The 20,577-nt window shown below is 41.8% G+C and overlaps 1 protein-coding gene across 5 annotated transcripts in view; it reads left to right on the top strand.

The window, feature by feature from the left end:
* The window catches only part of LOC129815264 (metabotropic glutamate receptor 2-like), a 79,748-nt gene that overhangs the window by 41,096 nt on the left and 18,075 nt on the right, over positions 1-20,577 (top strand). For all 5 annotated transcript variants that reach the window (XM_055868902.1, XM_055868903.1, XM_055868904.1 and 2 more), the window contains 3 exons: positions 17,255-17,524; positions 17,695-17,874; positions 18,089-18,479. In XM_055868902.1, coding sequence (XP_055724877.1) covers positions 17,255-17,524; positions 17,695-17,874; positions 18,089-18,479 — 841 coding nt within the window. The remainder of the gene's footprint in view (positions 1-17,254; positions 17,525-17,694; positions 17,875-18,088; positions 18,480-20,577) is intronic.

A 20,577-nucleotide genomic window follows, 5' to 3' on the forward strand; every position in this document is an offset into this window, starting at 1 on the left:
CACCTGCGGGATCGTCAAAGGAGGGAGCAGGGGGGTGTGGAGGAGTACTTCCGTCTGTAATAAAGCCCTTTTGTGTGGGAAAAACTCATTCTGATTGGCTGGGCCTGGCTCCCCAGATTAGGGCCATAGATTAGGGCCTAATGAATTCATTTAAATTGACGGATTTCCTTATATGAACTATAACTCAGCAAAATCTTTGAAAATGTTACATGTTGAGTTTTTATTTTTGTTCAGTATATTTGCCCCAGTCTTGATCCAATGCTGAGGTTGTGAGGTGTTGTTATTTCAATGTTGAGCACTCTACTGATTTCTTCAGCACACTTCTACTTTTCATTGACACACAAATTGATAAGGTGTCATCAATAGACAGCCAGACATCATGCAGCCTCTCTCGGTCAATACTGACTGACTGGACTTTTTCACTCCTGTAGTGTGTATGATATATACTGGCATGGTTTTGATTATGATGAACCAGGCAAAGATAAGCACCATTGCCTTGGACAATGGAGACACAGATCTTAATGGCCATAGAGACTGCCAAAGAGAACAAGATTGAGATAAAGAAAAAAAGTAACAATTTACATCATCTCATTGTCAATCAAATTATTGTAATATCTGACATTGACTGACAGTGCATTAACAGTATAATTACATTCAGTTACAATGTCTCTGCATTTGATACGATCATGCACATGCTTGTATGGTCCCATGATAGAAGGCTGGATGGATGGATGGATGGATGCATGGATTGAGAGTGTGTGTGTGTGCGTGTGTGCATGCGTGTGTTCCAATGGTAGAAGGTTGGTTGGAGAGGAGAGGCCAATAGACAGGCTGGAGTTGCTCTCTTCTACATTTCATCTATAGTGGATCTGTAGCTTAGCCTCCTTCCCTCCTTCCTCGTCATCCCGTCTTCATGCTTGGCATGGCCCTCTGGGATGTACAGATGGGCTTTCCATGTTGAAAAAATCATGACATACGTGTGGATGAGTAAGAGCTGCCACTCGCCCGCACCCAGGCTGTCTCATGTACATATGTCCTCTATCTCAGTCCCTTCTCTGCTCCTATCTCCTCTGAAGAGGTGACTTCTCATCAAACCGTCTCTCGTGGATGTATATATGGATGTATAGATGGATGTATTGATGGATGTATAGATGGGTGTATAGAAGGGTGTATAGGTGGATGTATAGATGGGTGTATATATGAATGTACTGTATAGATGGGTGTATTGATGGATGTATAAATGGGTGTATTGATGGATGTATAGAAGGGTGTATAGGTGGATGTATAGATGGGTGTATATATGGATGTATAGATGGATGTATAGATGGATGTATAGAAGGGTGTATAGGTGGATGTATAGATGGGTGTATATATGGATGTATAGATGGGAGTATATATGCATGTATAGATGGGAGTATATATGCATGTATATATGGATGTATTGATGGATGTATAGATGGGAGTATATATGCATGTATATATGGATGTATTGATGGATGTATAGATGGGTGTATAGATGGATGTATAGACAGATGTATTGGTGGGTGTATAGATGGGTGTATATATGGATGTATAGATGGATGTATTGACGGATGTATAGATGGATGTATAGACGGGTGTATAGATGGATGTATAGAAGGGTGTATAGGTGGATGTATAGAAGGGTGTATAGGTGGATGTATAGATGGATGTATAGATGGATGTATAGATGGGAGTATAGAAGGGTGTATAGGTGGATGTATAGATGGATGTATAGATGGATGTATAGATGGGAGTATATATGGATGTATATATGGATGTATAGATGGGAGTATAGATGGATGTATATATGGATGTATAGATGGATGTATAGATGGATGTATATATGGATGTATATATGGATGTATAGATGGATGTATAGATGGATGTATATATGGATGTATAGATGGGAGTATATATGGATGTATAGATGGGAGTATAGATGGATGTATATATGGATGTATAGATGGATGTATAGATGGATGTATAGATGGGAGTATATATGGATGTATAGATGGGAGTATAGATGGGAGTATAGATGGATGTATATATGGATGTATAGATGGATGTATAGATGGATGTATAGATGGATGTATATATGGATGTATAGATGGGAGTATATATGGATGTATTGATGGATGTATATATGGATGTATAGATGGATGTATAGAAGGGTGTATAGGTGGATGTATAGATGGATGTATAGATGGATGTATAGATGGGAGTATATATGGATGTATATATGGATGTATAGATGGGAGTATAGATGGATGTATATATGGATGTATAGATGGATGTATAGATGGATGTATATATGGATGTATAGATGGATGTATAGATGGATGTATATATGGATGTATAGATGGGAGTATATATGGATGTATTGATGGATGTATATATGGATGTATAGATGGATGTATAGAAGGGTGTATAGGTGGATGTATAGATGGATGTATAGATGGATGTATAGAAGGGTGTATAGGTGGATGTATAGATGGATGTATAGATGGATGTATATATGGATGTATAGATGGATGTATAGATGGATGTATAGACGGGTGTATATATGGATGTATAGATGGATGTATATATGGATGTATAGATGGATGTATAGATGGATGTATAGATGGATGTATATATGGATGTATAGACGGGTGTATAGGTGGATGTATAGATGGGTGTATATATGGATGTATAGATGGATGTATAGATGGATGTATAGAAGGGTGTATAGGTGGATGTATAGATGGGTGTATATATGGATGTATAGATGGGAGTATATATGCATGTATAGATGGGAGTATATATGCATGTATATATGGATGTATTGATGGATGTATAGATGGGAGTATATATGCATGTATATATGGATGTATTGATGGATGTATAGATGGGTGTATAGATGGATGTATAGACAGATGTATTGGTGGGTGTATAGATGGGTGTATATATGGATGTATAGATGGATGTATTGACGGATGTATAGATGGATGTATAGACGGGTGTATAGATGGATGTATAGAAGGGTGTATAGGTGGATGTATAGAAGGGTGTATAGGTGGATGTATAGATGGATGTATAGATGGATGTATAGATGGGAGTATAGAAGGGTGTATAGGTGGATGTATAGATGGATGTATAGATGGATGTATAGATGGGAGTATATATGGATGTATATATGGATGTATAGATGGGAGTATAGATGGATGTATATATGGATGTATAGATGGATGTATAGATGGATGTATATATGGATGTATATATGGATGTATAGATGGATGTATAGATGGATGTATATATGGATGTATAGATGGGAGTATATATGGATGTATAGATGGGAGTATAGATGGATGTATATATGGATGTATAGATGGATGTATAGATGGATGTATAGATGGGAGTATATATGGATGTATAGATGGGAGTATAGATGGGAGTATAGATGGATGTATATATGGATGTATAGATGGATGTATAGATGGATGTATAGATGGATGTATATATGGATGTATAGATGGGAGTATATATGGATGTATATATGGATGTATATATGGATGTATAGATGGATGTATAGAAGGGTGTATAGGTGGATGTATAGATGGATGTATAGATGGATGTATAGATGGGAGTATATATGGATGTATATATGGATGTATAGATGGGAGTATAGATGGATGTATATATGGATGTATAGATGGATGTATAGATGGATGTATATATGGATGTATAGATGGGAGTATATATGGATGTATTGATGGATGTATAGATGGATGTATAGATGGGAGTATATATGGATGTATAGATGGGAGTATATATGGATGTATAGATGGATGTATAGATGGATGTATAGATGGGAGTATATATGGATGTATATATGGATGTATAGATGGGAGTATAGATGGATGTATATATGGATGTATAGATGGATGTATAGATGGATGTATATATGGATGTATAGATGGGAGTATATATGGATGTATTGATGGATGTATATATGGATGTATAGATGGATGTATAGAAGGGTGTATAGGTGGATGTATAGATGGATGTATAGATGGATGTATAGAAGGGTGTATAGGTGGATGTATAGATGGATGTATAGATGGATGTATATATGGATGTATATATGGATGTATAGATGGGTGTATAGATGGATGTATAGACAGATGTATTGGTGGGTGTATAGATGGGTGTATATATGGATGTATAGATGGATGTATTGACGGATGTATAGATGGATGTATAGACGGGTGTATAGATGGATGTATAGACGGATGTATAGATGGATGTATAGATGGGTGTATAGATGGATGTATAGACAGATGTATTGGTGGGTGTATAGATGGGTGTATATATGGATGTATTGACGGATGTATAGATGGATGTATAGATGGGTGTATATATGGATGTATAGACGGGTGTATAGATGGATGTATAGATGGGTGTATAGGTGGATGTATAGATGGGTGTATATATGGATGTATAGATGGGTGTATAGGTGGATGTATAGATGGATGTATAGATGGATGTATAGATGGATGTATAGATGGGTGTATAGGTGGATGTATAGATGGGTGTATATATGGATGTATAGATGGGTGTATAGGTGGATGTATAGATGGATGTATAGATGGATGTATAGATGGATGTATAGATGGGTGTATAGGTGGATGTATAGATGGATGTATAGATGGATGTATAGATGGATGTATAGATGGGTGTATAGGTGGATGTATAGATGGATGTATAGATGGATGTATAGATGGATGTATAGATGGATGTATAGATGGATGTATAGATGGATGTATAGATGGATGTATAGATGGATGTATAGAAGGGTGTATAGATGGATGTATAGATGGGTGTATATATGGATGTATAGATGGGTGTATAGATGGATGTATAGATGGGTGTATATATCGATGTATAGATGCATCCTGTTCATTGGGATACAGAAACCTTAACTGGAACTGTAGTCTTCTTTGTATATGGAATCATGCCTGTACCTATAATCTCTCATGGACCGAGCCACGTAAACATAACTGGTACCATAGTATCTGTTGGAAAGGAATGGGATGTGTGGGATAATGAGCAGCAGTAGTTCCAGGGTTTGGGTTTGGGTTTTTTGTTATGCATTATTTGAACAAATCATAATTTTGCAGGTGTTAGCATCTTTCGAATTTCGGAAGAGGAGGGGACAACTCCACATTCCGGTTCCGCTCCTCATTCTAGCATCTCTTCATCTCTTCTCTTAACAGGTATGGACACAGAACTTAATCGAGGAGCTGACCAATTGCGTGAGACTTTATTGTACCTATAACTGGAACTCTTAGCTCTCAAACATTCTCTGGAGCATTATGTCTATGTAGTCTCATGTATGTATAGGGAAGCAATGTATAACTCAAACTCTCAACCCTTAAAGGACTGCAATGTCAGTGATGGATTCATAAGCTGCATTCTCACATTCTATCAGTTATGCTTAAAAGCTAACCAGGGAGTTTGTTAGTAATTATATTTTAAATCCCATTAGTTGGTTTTTGCAACACATATTTGCTGCAACACATAGTAATATAAAGTCTACTCTGGGGAATATATATAGGCTTCTGCACATTCACTTTATATCAACATTTTACACCTGAAATGACTGAAGGTTGCCAGAGGTGTGGTGATGGAACTGCTCTTGCTATGATTCCACTCTTACATAAACAAATACAGTATGTAACCCCCTTTGAACCTGGCCAGGGTTAAAGCAGCAGTAAGTGGAATGCTACTCACAGCTAGCATTTTAAACTCTCTGTCTCAATAATACAGTCTATCCTAATCATATTAGCAGAGTTTAAGTACAAATTGAATAAAGAAATTAGGTCAATTAAAGGTTAAGTTGCTGAAAATTAGATTTTTGGAAACTAAGATTTAATTGATCAATTTATAAGGGTCTAAGGCAGCTGAGGTGTTCCTAGTTGTCCCTCGGAAGGAGACAGAAAGAGGGAGAAAGACAGGGAGAGAGATAGATATAATGAGAGCGATAAAAAGAGTGAGATAAAGGAGAAATGGAGAGTAGAGTGAGTGCAGAAAGGCATACACAGACAGTTACTGTCACACACTCCAGTGGTATCCTGATCCTTTTTCAGTTTCTGCTGGTGACAGCTAACTGACACTTCACTGTCTGTCTGAGAGTGGTGGAGGATGTGGGACCCATGCATGTGTGACTACCTGCCTCAGTGTAGTCGGATACATGCAGTGGAATAAAGTATAAAAATGTCAGATAATGAGAGCTGTCGATGTCATTGTTTGTCCATGCTACCTAGTACACTCTTGTGCTTAATACAGTTGCAAAGACAGGTAACCAATACAAGCAACTATAATCAATGTTGGCTACTGTATCTTATGTATTGATAGAAGTTGCCAATTTATAGTAAAATGTATTTATTCAAGTTAACATGACCTTCAATTAACAAGACCTTCAGTTGTATTTAGTGCTGTATTAATGATATGTTACAGTTTAATGCTCTTAGTGGATTCGCACTATATAAAGTACCAGTCAAAAGTTTGGATACAACTACTCATTCAAGGGTTTTTCTTTATTTGTACTATTTTCTACATTGTAGAATAATAGTGAAGACATCAAAACTATGAAATAATATATGGAATCATGTAGTAACCAAAACAACTGTTAAACAAATCAAAATATATTTTATATTTGAGATTCTTTAAAGGAGCCACGCTTTGCATTGATGACAGCTTTGCACACTATTGGCATTCTCTCAACCAGCTTCATGAAGTAGACACCTGGAATGCATTTCAATTAACAGGTGTGCCTTGTTAAAAGTTAATTTGTGAAATTTCTTTCCTTCTTATTCCATTTGAGCCAATCAGTTGAGTTGTGACAATGTAGGGGTGGTATACAGAAGATAGCTCTATTTGGTAAAAGACCAAGTCCATATTATGGAAAGTACAGCTCAAATAAGCAAAGAGAAACAACAGTGCATCATTACTTTAAAACATGAAGGTCAGTCAATGAGGAAAATTTCAAGAAATTTCAAAGACAATCAAGCACTATGATGAAACTGGCTCTCATGAGGACCGCCATGGGAAAGGAAGACCCAGAGTTACTCCTGCTGCAGAGGATAAATTACCAGCCTCAGAGATTATAGCCCAAATAAATGCTTCATAGACTTCAAGTAACAGACATATCTCAACATCAACTGTTCAGAGGAGACTGCATGAATCAGGCCTTCATGGTCAAATTGCTGCAAAGAATCCACTACTAAAGGACACCAATAATAAGAAGAGACTTGCTTGGGCCAAGAAACACGAGCAATGGACAGTAGACCGGTGGAAATCTGTCCTTTGGTCTGATGAGTGTGCAAAGCTGTCATAGAGGCAAAGGGTGGCTACTTTGAAGAATCTCGAAAATAAAATAGATATTTTGATTTGTCTTCACTATTATTCTACAATATTGAGAATAGTACAAATAAAGAAAAACCCTTGAATAAGTAGGCGTGTCCAAACTTTTGACTGGTACTGTACGTACAGTAGTGTAGATGCCCCTGCGTCTACACAGAAAGAGGATATGGAATGGATTGCTGTTATCCAGAGTGAGCATTGCACTTTGCTTGTCTAAATACGTCATATTTACTCAATTTGTCCCCTTGAACCAGTAGTGTGCCTGCTGTTCCCCCAGGCCTGTGGTATACAGGGCGTTTTAAATGGAACTGTCAGAGTGGGTTAAGCGCAAGACTGTTCTGAGATCAGTGTTAATGTCAGTCAACTCCATCGAGGTAGGAAGAGAGAACATCCCTTATCTTTGCCATTATCACTTCTGTAACAGCATGGACAGCCCCATGAGGTTTTTGTGTGAAGTGTGCCCTCTATCCAACTCTACGGTCAGTTTATAGAGAAACCCTCTAGGGAGGCACAATCCACAGAGTATGTTAGTGTTGCACTCACCATACTAGCTGATCTCTCTGCTCTCTCCAGCTTGCCTTATGTCCATCCACTTTGGTGCACTGATGTTTATTTATGGAACAGTGTCCTTGAGATGAAATACCCCAGATATTTGGAGGACAAAATCTCTCAATCAGCTGTAAGATGCCATCCATAGGACTGTAGAAATGTTGACTACAGTGTAGGTATGCAGTAATAAGTACATTTATTATGAAACTATTGTTTTGTTTTTATTTAATTGTTTTGTTTGTCTTTTTTCTATTTCTGACACAAATGGCAATACTTCTTTTAGGAGTATACTCTGCTTATTAGCATATTATCTTTCTGAGACTCAGCAAAAAAAACTTTTTGAACATACAGTTGAAGTCAGAAGTTTACATACACTTAGGTTGGAGTCAATTAAACTACTTTTTCAATCACTCCACAAATATCTTGCTAACAAACTAAAGTTTTGGCAAGTCGGTTAGGACATCTACTTTGTGCATGACACAAGTAATTTTCCAACAATTGTTTACAGACAGATTATTTCACTTATAATTCACTGTATCACAATTCCAGTGGTTCAGAAGTTTACATACACTAAGTTGACTGTGCCTTAAACAGCTTGGAAAATTCCAAAAAATAATGTCATGGCTTTAGAAGCTTCTGATAGGCTAATTGACATCATTTTTGTCAATTGGAGGGGTACCTGGGGATGTATTTCAAGGCCTACCTTCAAACTCGGTGCCTCTTTGCTTGACATCATGGGAAAATCTAAAGAAATCAGCCAAGACCTCCACAAAAATTGTAGAGCTCCACAAGTCTGGTTCATCCTTGGGAGCAATTTCCAAACACCTGAAGGTCCACGTTCATCTGTACAAACAATAGTAAGCAAGTATAAACACCATGGGACCATGCAGCCGTCATACCGCTCAGGAAGGAGATGCGTTCTGTGTCCTAGAGATGAACATACTTTGGTGCGAAAGGTGCAAATCAATCCCAGAACAACAGCAAAGGACCTTGTGAAGATACTGGAGGAAACAGGTACAAAAGTATCTATATCCAGAGTAAAACGAGTCCTATATCGACATAACCTGAAAGGCCGCTCAGCAAGGAAGAAGCCACTGCTCCAAAACCACCATAAAAAAGAAAGACTATGGTTTGCAACTGCACATGGGGACAAAGATTGTACTTTTTGGAGAAATGTCCTCTGGTCTGATGAAACAAAAATAGAACTGTTTGGCCATAATGACCATCGTTATGTTTGGAGGAAAAAGGGGAGGCTTGCAAGTCAAAGAACACCATCCCAACCGTGAAGCATGGGGGTGACAGCAACATGTTGTTGGGGTGCTTTGCTGCAGGAGGGACTGGTTCACTTCACAAAATAGATGGCATCATGAAGCAGGAAAATTATGTGGATATATTGAAGCAACATCTCAAGACATCAGTCAGGAAGTTAAAGCTTGGTCGCAAATGGGTCTTCCAAATGGACAATGACCCCAAGCAGACTTCCAAAGTTGTTGAAAAATGGCTTAAGGAAAGTCAAGGTATTGGAGTGGCCGTCAGAAAGCCCTGACCTCAATCCTATAGAACATTTGTGGGCAGAACTGAAAAAGCGTGTGCGAACAAGGAGGCCTACAAACCTGACTCAGTTACACCAGTTCTGTCAGGAGCATTTGGTCTGTGGGAAGCTTGTGGAAGGCTACCCAAAATGTTTGACCCAAGTTAAACAATTTAAAGGCAATGCTACCAAATACTAATTGAGTGTATGTAAACTTCTGACCAACTGGGAATGTGATGAAAGAAATAAAATCTTAAATAAATCATTCTCTCTACTATTATTCTGGCATTTCACATTCTTAAAATAAAGTGGTGATCCTAAATGACATAAGACAGGGATTTTTGACTAGGATTAAATGTCAGGATTTGTGAAAAACTGAGTTTAAATGTATTTGGCTAAGGTGTATGTAAACTTCCGACTTCAACTGTATTTATTAAGTGAGAAATATTTTTTTTCGTTGTGGGTAGTTAACTTTATTTGTGGCACTAATGCCCGTTAAGCTTCACGGTTGTGTCTTTCGTTTGTTGTTTTCCTGGTGACATTTTTTAAATATAAAGGACAATGTACGCTCACAACGCTGCGCTTGGGTCCAGTTCTTCCTACAACGACGGCCGTGACAGATCCTCAAGTGAGGATCCATGGCAAGAAGCCTCCAGTGAGGATCCATGGCACGAAGCCTCCAGTGATGAGCCATGGCACGAAGCCTCCAGTGATGATCCATGGCAAGAAGCCTCCAGTGATGAGCCATGGCACGAAGCCTCCAGTGATGAGCCATGGCACGAAGCCTCCAGTGATGTTCCATGGCAAGAAGCCTCCAGTGATGAGCCATGGCACGAAGCCTCCAGTGATGAGCCATGGCACGAAGCCTCCAGTGACGGCCTCCAGTCCGGAGCCTCCGGCGACGGTCTCCAGTCCGGAGCCTCTGGCGACGTTCTCCAGTCCGGAGCCTCCGGCGGGGGTCCCCAGTCCGGGGCCCGCAACGAGGGTCCCCAGTCCGGGATCGGCAACGAGGGTCCCCGCACCAGAGTTGCCACCAAAGTGGGGTGAGCCAGAGGTGGAGCGGGGTCCGCGGTACTGTCACACCCTGACCTTAGAGAGCCTTTTTCTATGTTTTGGCCGGGTATGGTTCTCAATCAGGGACAGCTGTCTATCGTTGTCTCTGATTGGGAACCATGCTTAGCCTGTCTGGCACCGGGGTTAGCGGAACTCCTCCCACATTCCACTGAAAAGGCAGAGCGTGAAATTCAAAAAATATTTTTGAGAAATATTTAACTTTCACACATTAACAAGTCCAATACAGCAAATGAAAGATACACATCTTGTGAATCCAGTCAACATGTCTGATTTTTAAAATGTTTTACAGCGAAAACACCACATATATTTATGTTAGCTCACCACCAAATACAAAAAAGGACAGACATTTTTCACAGCACAGGTAGCATGCACAAAGCCAACCTAACTAACCAAGTACCAACCAAACTAACCAAGAAACAACTTCATCAGATGACAGTCTTATAACATGTTATACAATAAATCTATGTTCGAAAAATGTGCATATTTGAGGTAAAAATCTGTTTTACATTGCAGCTACCATCACAGCTACCGTCACAAATAGGACCGAAGCAGCCAGAGTAATTACAGACACCAACGTCAAATACCTAAATACTCATCATAAAACATTTCTGAAAAATCGATGGTGTACAGCAAATTAAAGACAAACATCTTGTGAATCTAGCCAATATTTCCGATTTTTTTAAGTGTTTTACAGCGAAAACACAATATAGCATTATATTAGCTTACTACAATAGCCTACCACACTACCGCATTCATTCATCAAGGCACGTTAGCGATAGCAATAAGCACGAAAGCGATAGGGAATAAACCAGCAAAAGATATTAATTTTCACTAAACTTCATAAACCTTCATCAGATGACAGTCCTATAACATCAGGTTATACATACACTTATGTTTTGTTCGAAAATGTGCATATTTAGAGCTGAAATCAGTGGTTATACATTGTGCTAACGTAGCATCTTTTTCCCAGAATGTGCGGATATTTTTATGACACTCAACTATTCTGACCAAATAACTATTCATAAACGTTACTAGAAAATACATGTTGTATAGGAAATGATAGATACACTAGTTCTTAATGCAATCGCCGTGTTAGAATTCTAAAAATAACTTCATTACGACATCCAGCTTAGTTATAGCGAGAGCGTGCCCAAAATCTGGGCGCAAACTACTAGTACAACATGTTCGACAGATATATGAAATAGCATCATAAAATGGGTCCTACTTTTGATGATCTTCCATCAGAATGTTGTACAAGGGGTCCTTTGTCCAGAACAATCGTTGTTTGGTTTTAGAATGTCCTCTTCTCCAGTCAATTAGCACGGAAAGCTAGCAAAGTAGCGCAAAGCTCTCCTTCCTGAACAAAGGCCCACAACGCAACACGCCTAACGTCCCGAATAAATTTAAATAATATAATAAAACTATATTGAAAAAACATACTTTACGATGATATTGTCACATGTATCAAAATAAAATCAAAGCCGGAGATATTAGTCGTCTATATCGACAGCTTTTCAGAAGGCAAAACCAGGTCCCTTCACGCGCGCTCCAGAAAACAGGAAACTGGTGACACGTCATGCCAAGAGATTTTATTCGACCCCAGATCAGGTTATACACTCCATTTCTTCTCTCACTGCATTTCGAGATCTAGGGGAAGACGTATGAAGTGCATGTATACTAATAAATATCAAGGACATTTATAGGCAGGCCCTAGAACAGAGCATCGGTTTCAGATTTTCCACTTCCTGTCAGGAAGTTTGCTGCAAAATGAGTTCTGTTTTACTCACAGATATAATTCAAACGGTTTTAGAAACTAGAGAGTGTTTTCTATCCAATAGTAATAATAATATGCATATTGTACGAGCAAGAATTGAGTATGAGGCCGTTTAAATTGGGCACGATTTTCCCCCAAAGTGAAAACAGCGCCCTCTGTCCTCAACAGAGTAGCCCTTTTTCCCTCCTTTCATTGTGGGTAGTTAACTTTGTTTGTGGCACTTATGCCCTGTAAGCTTCACGGTTGTTTTTCGTTCGTTTTTTTGTTGGCAACATTTTTTTTATAAAAAGAGAAATGTACGCTCACCACGCTGCATCTTGGTCCACTTCTTACAACGGCCGTGACAGTAAATATGAACAATTTAACCTTACAGAAAAAAACAGTTAGCACATCCTGATGTCCACTACAAAGGACTTTAAGAAGCTGTTATAAAAATAGTACATTGCCCTGAAAACTCACCACACAAGTTTGAATATCAAACTTACAAAAATTATAATTACCAAATTACACACATTTACCTTCTACTAACATAAAAGGTGCTGATTGTGTTTGGCAGACATTTTGAAAAACCAGGAAGAGAAAGTTATCCAGGTCACAAAACCACACGTTATATCATTGACAAGCCCATAATGTGCTCTCAAAGTAACAACAGGACTTAACATAGTGGCATGTACTGTATGGGCCTCAAAGATACGGACCAAAACCCAATGTCCATTAAAGTGTAAAAAAATGAATTGCTGGGTTTCACATGAGGATATAATCTAGTCCTATCTGACTTAAGAGAGTACAATGAACACCATATCACATCACATAACCAAGACGCACATGGGCCATATGTGCTCTGAAGAAGTAATCAGTCCAGTGTCAGTGTTGTATAGTCATAGAGCATCAAAAAAGACACATGCAGTGCCTTCAGAAAGTATTAATACCCCTCCACATTTTGTTGTGTTACAGCCTGAATTCAACATGTATTAAATATATATTTTTCCTCACCAATCTACATACAATACCCCATAATGACAAAGTGAAAACATGTTTTTAGACATTTTTGTAAATTCATTGAAAATGAAATACAGAAATATTTAATTTACATGTGAATTCACACCCCTGAGTCAATACTTTGGCAGCGATAACAGCTGTAAGTCTTTCTGGGTGAGTCTCTAAGAGCTTTCCACACCTGGATTGTGCTACATTTGCTCATTATTCTTTTCAAAATTCTTCAAGCTCTATCAAATTGGTTGTTGATTATTGCCAGACAACCATTTAAGGTCTTGCCTTAGATTTTCAAGTTGATTTAAGCGAACTCTTTAACTCATTCCCGCCCCAGGAACATTCACTGTCGTCTTGTAAGCAACTCCAGTGTAGATTTAGCCTTGCGTTGTAGGTTATTGTCCTGCTGAAAAATGAATTAGTTTCCCAGTGTCTGGTGGAAAGCAGACTGAACCAAGTTTTCCTCTACGATTTTGCCCTTGCTTAGCTCCATTCAGTTTATTTTTTATCCTGATAAACTCCCCAATCCTTAATGATAACAAGCATACCCATAACATGATGCAGCCACCACTATGTTTGAAAATATGGAGAGTGGTACTCAGTAATGTGTTGTATTGGATTTTCCCCAAACATAACACTTCGTATTCAGGACAAAAATATAATTGCTTTGCCACATTTTTGCAGTATTACTTTAGTGTCTTGTTGCAAACAATATGCATATTTTGGAATACTTTTATTCTGTACAGGCTTCCTTCTTTTCACTTGGTCATTTAGGTTAGTATTGTGGAGTAACTACAATGATGTTGATCCATCCTGAGTTGTCTCTTGTCACAGCCATTAAACTCTGTAACTGTTTTAAAGTCACCATTAGCCTCATTGGTGAAATCCCTGAGCAGATGCACTGCTCTTTGTGAACTGAGTTAGGAAGGACGCCTGTATCTTGGTAGTGACTAGGTGTATTGATACACCACCCAAAGTGTAATTAATAACTTCACCATGCTCAAAGGTATATTTAATGTCTGGAAAACCTCTGTGGTCTTTGTGGTTGAATCTGTGTTTGAAATTCACTGCTCGACTGAGGGACCTTACCGATAATTGTATGTGTGGGGTACAGAGATGAGGTAGTCATTCAAAAATCATGTCAAACATGTAATTTATTATGTGACTTGTTTAGCACATTTTTACTCCTGAACTTATTTAGGCTTGCCATAACAAAGGGGTTGAATACTTATGACTGAAGACTTTTCTACTTTCCATTTGTAATGGGAACATACACGGCATGGCATGGGGCGTCTCACAACACATGCTACACAGAGTATTATACTGTATACTGTAGGCTATTCTGCACAGACACAGAACTGTGTTGGTGTATTAATGATGTGCAAGAACTATCAAATACTGGATTAATGTCCTCAAATGAAGATGGATATCTGTCTCATAATATTCTTATGTACTGGCCGAAAAACTGAAGGGATGATGGCCACTAATTAGTAAACTAAAAAGTTAGAAAAATGAAGCTTTGGGCTTCCTTTTCCCATTAAGTCACTATTCTATTGTCATGTGTTGGGAAGGGAAGGCAGGTGAAATAATGAAAATCTGAAAGTGGATTAGTGTGAAAGAGTGAGGAGTTAAATGAGGTCCATGGGAATGGTAGGGCTGTGGAAGCACCTAGGCATCCGAATGTGCTAGAGGGAGAAGGTGGTAGTTACAGTGGTATTACAAGAACAAACATGGGCATACACACACGAATGCTCGAGCACGCGCACACACATTTGTTTTACTCTCTTTGTGGGGATGTCACGTTCCTGACCTCTTTTCTTTTGTCTTGTATTTATTTAGTTGGTCAGGGCGTGAGTTGGGTGGGTTTGTCTATGTGTGATTTTCTATGTTGGGATTTTGTGTTCGGCCTTGTATGATTCTCAATCAGAGGCAGCTGTCAGTCGTTGTCCCTGATTGAGAATCATACTAAGGCAGCCGGGGTTTCACGTGTGTTTTGTGGGTGTTTGTTTCCGTGTTTGTATTCGTGCCACACGGGACTGTTGTCTGTTGTATTCATTTTGTTATTTTGTGTCATGTTAGTGTTCGGTTTCGATTTAATAAATTATCATGAGCACTACCCACTCTGCGTGTTGGTCCGATCCATGATCCTCCTCGTCTGAGGAGGAGAACGACTATGACGACCGTTACAGGGGACCAAACAATTGATTCCCATTCAAAGTCCTATTTTCCCTAACCTCTTTCCTTAACCCTAAACCCCTAACCCTAAAGCTAACCCTAACTCCTAACCCTAACCCCTAACCCTAATTTTAACCTTAACTCTAAACCTAATCCCTAGGCCTTAAATAGCCTTTTTCCTTGTGGGGACCGGCAAAATGTCCCCACATTTTTCTTTGTTTTACTTGGGAGGACTTCTGGACCCCAAAAGGATAGTAAAACTAAATAGACACACACACGCACACTAATCGATGTTGACTATATATTCAACATGTTCTGCTTTCCACAGAGGTACAATATAATATTGTTCTATTCAATTATGTGATGAGGCCTATGTCTCTCTCAGCAACGTCCGCTTTCAATAGCTTCCACGTGGAAGATCAATAGATGATGTCTGAGTTATTTGGGGCATAATAAGCTTATGGTGTTGAAATATCAATGGTAGATTCCACAACACACGCACACACCTCAGTCTGCCTATCTGGCGGCTTTAGTGTGTCTGGCCCTGGGTAAAACAAGCGTCTAAAGTTCTTATCTCAAAGTTCTGGTTGTTATCACATAATTAAACAGATATGGTTGTTATCCATTTCTTCCATCTGTATTGGGATGGGTGGCTCTTGCTTCAGGTAATGTGGATAACTGACATTGTAGACAGGGTTGGTGATAGTGTTAGATTGTGTGACATGTGAAAGGGGCATTGGCTGGTGACCTCTCTCTGTCTACAATGTCAAACCCTCAGGTAGGCACCTGATAGAAAAAAATGAAGTTTTAGAGTTAATTCCCTGCAATTCTACGCATTTTGCCATGGGCCCTAGCGGCTGCGGGGCCCTAAGTGGTCACTTATGTTGCTTATACCTGGAACCGGCCCTGTAGACAGCAGAAGCTTTTCAAAAGATAATCCTCCCAGGTACAGAGATACAGTAGAGATAGGCATTTTTGGACTGAGGCTGCAGAGATAAAGAGATAGACATTTTTGGACAGTAGAAGATTTTCTTAAGAGGGTCCTCTGAGGTGTAGAGATATTAAAGATTTATGCGAGTCTGCTAAACCAAATGGCACCCTATTCCCTATATAGTGCACTACTTTTGGCCAGAACCAATATATAGGGAATAAGGTGCCACTTAGGAAGCAGTCATAGACACCTTGGGACTGGGGCTGCGGATCTGATATCACTCCCTGAAAAATTAGCTCTGAAAACAGAGAGAATGGTGTGCTGTAGTTGTTTTGTTAGTTTACTTGTAAAATATGTGTGCCGGTTGAGATCACCTAACCAAAGGCGGGCACTGTCTATCATATATATCTCATACAACCATACAGAGGCTGTAGCCATTGTCACTCTGTGTGAGTCATTTAAATGAGAACTATGATGATTATAGTCAGTGTCAATTTGACATGAGGAAGAAGCTCTCTTACGGTGTTTAGCACATGTAAGTGTAGGTGATGAATGTCTGGGACTACCTAACATAGTTTATACCTTCCTCTCTCCCTCTCTCCATACCTCCTCTCTCTCTCTCTCTCTCTCTCCCTCCCTCTCTCTCCCTTCCTTTCTCTCTCCCTACTTCTCTTCCTTCCTCCCTCCCTCCATCCCTCTCCCTCTTTCACTCCCTCCCTCTCTTTCTCTTTCTCTCTCCGTCCCTCCCTCCCTCCCCCACTACCTCTCTCCCTCGCTCCCTATCCCTCCCTACCTCCCTCACCAGGTGGCCAACCTCCTCCGCCTCTTCCAGATCCCTCAGATCAGCTATGCCTCCACCAGCGCCAAGCTCAGTGACAAGTCTCGCTACGACTACTTCGCCCGCACCGTGCCGCCTGATTTCTACCAGGCCAAGGCCATCGCTGAGATCTTGCGCTACTTCAACTGGACCTACGTGTCCACTGTGGCATCTGAGGGTGACTACGGTGAGACGGGCATCGATGCCTTCCAGCAGGAGGCCCGCGCCCGCCATATCTGCATCGCCACCTCGGCTAAGGTCAGCCGGTTGTTATTTGTTTGTTCGTTGCTGTTATTGTTGTTGTTGCCCCTGTCACAGCTAAATAATTAATATAGTGTAAATGATTCAATAGTGTTGAAGACTACTGTGTCTTATTGCAACATGCAGTAATTATAAGTTAGTACATAATTAATTTGTTGGTCAAACAGGTGAGCCGCTCGATGAACCGGTTCAGCTACGACCAGGTGATCCGCTCGCTGCAGCAGAAGTCCAACGCCAAGGTGGTCATCCTGTTCACACGCAGTGAGGATGCCAGGGAGCTGCTGGTGGCTGCCGCTCGCATGAACAGCACCTTCACTTGGGTGGCCAGCGATGGCTGGGGGGCGCAGGTAGGGCCTGGTAGTCCATTCAAAAATTGTTGATTCCCGATTCCCTAACAATTACAGAACCAATTCCTGTATAATAATTGATTCCCGTCATTTTACTGCTGTTTTTGATAAAATGTCATGTTTTGTGATTGTAATTTTGGTAACTGCACATGTAAGTTAAGTAAGAAAGTTATGTTTTCATTCCAATTAATTATAAAATGTGAATGATTTTCAGGAGAGCGTGGTGAGGGGAAGCGAGACGGCAGCAGAGGGGGCCTTCACCATCGAGCTGGCCTCCTACCCCATCCGGGAGTTTGCAGACTACTTCACCAAGCTGAACCCCTACACTAACACACGGAACCCCTGGTTCAGAGAATTCTGGGAGCACCGCTTCGACTGTAGTCTCACAGAGCCTGGTTGCAGCGAACACAGTCTGCGGGACGGCAAGTTTGAGCAGGAGTCCAAGATCATGTTTGTAGTCAACGCGGTGTATGCCATGGCTCACGCCCTGCATAATATGAGGCAGGCGGTGTGCCTACCCAATGCCACCAAGATATGTGATGCCATGAAACCAGGCACCGGGAAGAGGTTCTATAGAGACTTCATCCTCAAGGCCAAGTTTGATGGTGAGTGAAGCAGTCAAATAATAGAAATAGCGTTACCAGAAGGGGCCATCATCATTCTTGTAAATATTCCATAATGGGTGGATGGGTGGCCATATTGAGTGCACCCAATTCTGTGGGTAATGTAATTCAATTTTTATGGCCATAACAGCCATATAAGGTCAGGTGACATGATTACTGTCTACATCACAATGTTAGTGTAACGTCCTGACCAGAGTTCTTATGTGTTTTGCTTGTTTAGTGTTGGCCAGGACGTGAGCTGGGTGGGAATTCTATGTTGTGTGTCTAGTTCGCCTGTTTCTGTGTCCAGCCTAATATGGTTCTCAATCAGAGGCAGCTGTCAATCGTTGTCCCTGATTGAGAATCATATATAGGTGGCTTGTTTTGTGTTGGGGATTGTGGGTGATTGTTTCCTGTCTCTGTGTTTGTGGTCTGCACCAGATAGGACTGTTTCGGTTTGCCACATTTTGTTATTTTGTTCGTTGTAAGTGTTCACTGTTTTCGTTTAATTAAACATGTTGAGCACTGGCTACGCTGCGTGTTGGTCCGATCCCTGTTTCACCCCCTCTTCTAGTGAAGAGAGGGAAGGCTGCCGTTACAGAACCACCCACCAAACTCGGACCAAGCAGCGTAGCAACGGGCAGCAGCGGCAGCAGCAGCAGCAGCGGGACCAGGAGAAATGGACATGGGAGGACGAGCTGGACGGAAAAGGACCCTGGGCAGAGCCAAAGGAGTATCGCCGCCACAAAGCAGAGCTGGAGGCAGCAAAAGCAGAAAGGCGGCGTTTCGAGGAGCTAGCTCGGCAGCAGGAGCCGGATCTGGGTTACACCACTTGGGAGGAAATAGACAGGTGGTCGGTTGACCCAGGGAGAGTGCCGGAGCCCGCCTGGGATTCGATGGAGCAATGTGCAGAGGGATACCGGCGAATGAGGTTAGCACGACGACGCGGTAAGAAGCCCGTGAAGAAACCCAAAACATTTATTTGGGGGGGGGGGGGGGGGGCTAAAGGATAGTGTGGCGAAGTCAGGTAGGAGACCTGCGCCCACTTCCCATGCTTACCGTGGAGAGCGGGAGTACGGGCAGACACCGTGTTATGCGGAAGAGCGCACGGTGTCTCCTGTACGTGTGCATAGCCCGGTGCGGGTTAGTCCACCTCCCCGCACTGGCCGGGCTAGATTGAGCATTGAGCCAAGTGCCATGAAGCCGGCTCTACATATCTGGCCTCCAGTACGTCTCCTCGGGCCGGTGTACATGGCACCAACCTTACGCATGGTGTCCCCGGTTCGCCAACACAGCCCAGTGCGGGTTATTCCACCTCCCCGCACTGGACGGGCTACGGGGAGCATTCAACCAGGTAATGTTGGGCAGGCTCGGTGCTCAAGGGAGCCAGTACGCCTGCACGGTCCGGTATATCCGGCGCCACCTTCCCGCCCCAGCCCAGTACCACCAGTGCCTACACCACGCACCAGGCTTCCAGTGTGTCTCCAGAGCCCTGTTCCTCCTCCACGCACTCTCCCTGTGGTGCGTGTCTCCAGCCCAGTACCTTTAGTACCGGCACCACGCATCAAGCCTCCTGTGCGTCTCCAGATCCCTGTACGCACTGTTCCTTCTCCCCGCACTCGCCCTGAGGTGCGTGCCCTCAGCCCGGTACCACCAGTGCCAGTACCACGCACCAGGCCTATAGTGCGCTTTGAGAGTCCAGTGTGCCCTGTTCCTGCTCCCCGCACTAGCCTTAAGGTGCGTATCTCCAGTCCGGTACCACCAGTTCCGGCACCACGCACCAGGCCTACTGTGCGCCTCAGCAGGTCAGAGTCGGCCGTCTGCCCAACGCTGCCTGCACTGCTCGTCTGCCCAGCACCGTCTGTACTGCCTGCCTGCCCAACGCCGCCTGCACTGCTCGTCTGTCCAGCGCCGTCTGAGCTGCCTGCCTGCCCAGCACCATCTGAGCCATCCGTCTGCCCAGCGCCGTCTGAGCCATCCTTCTGCCCAGCGCCGTCTGAGCCATCCGTCTGCCCAGCACCGTCTGAGCCATCCGTCTGCCCAGCGCCGTCTGAGCCATCCGTCTGCCCAGCGCCGTCTGAGCCATCCGTCTGCCTAGCGC

This window comes from Salvelinus fontinalis, chromosome 18 (assembly GCF_029448725.1).
Source record: "Salvelinus fontinalis isolate EN_2023a chromosome 18, ASM2944872v1, whole genome shotgun sequence".
NCBI lineage: Eukaryota > Metazoa > Chordata > Actinopteri > Salmoniformes > Salmonidae > Salvelinus > Salvelinus fontinalis.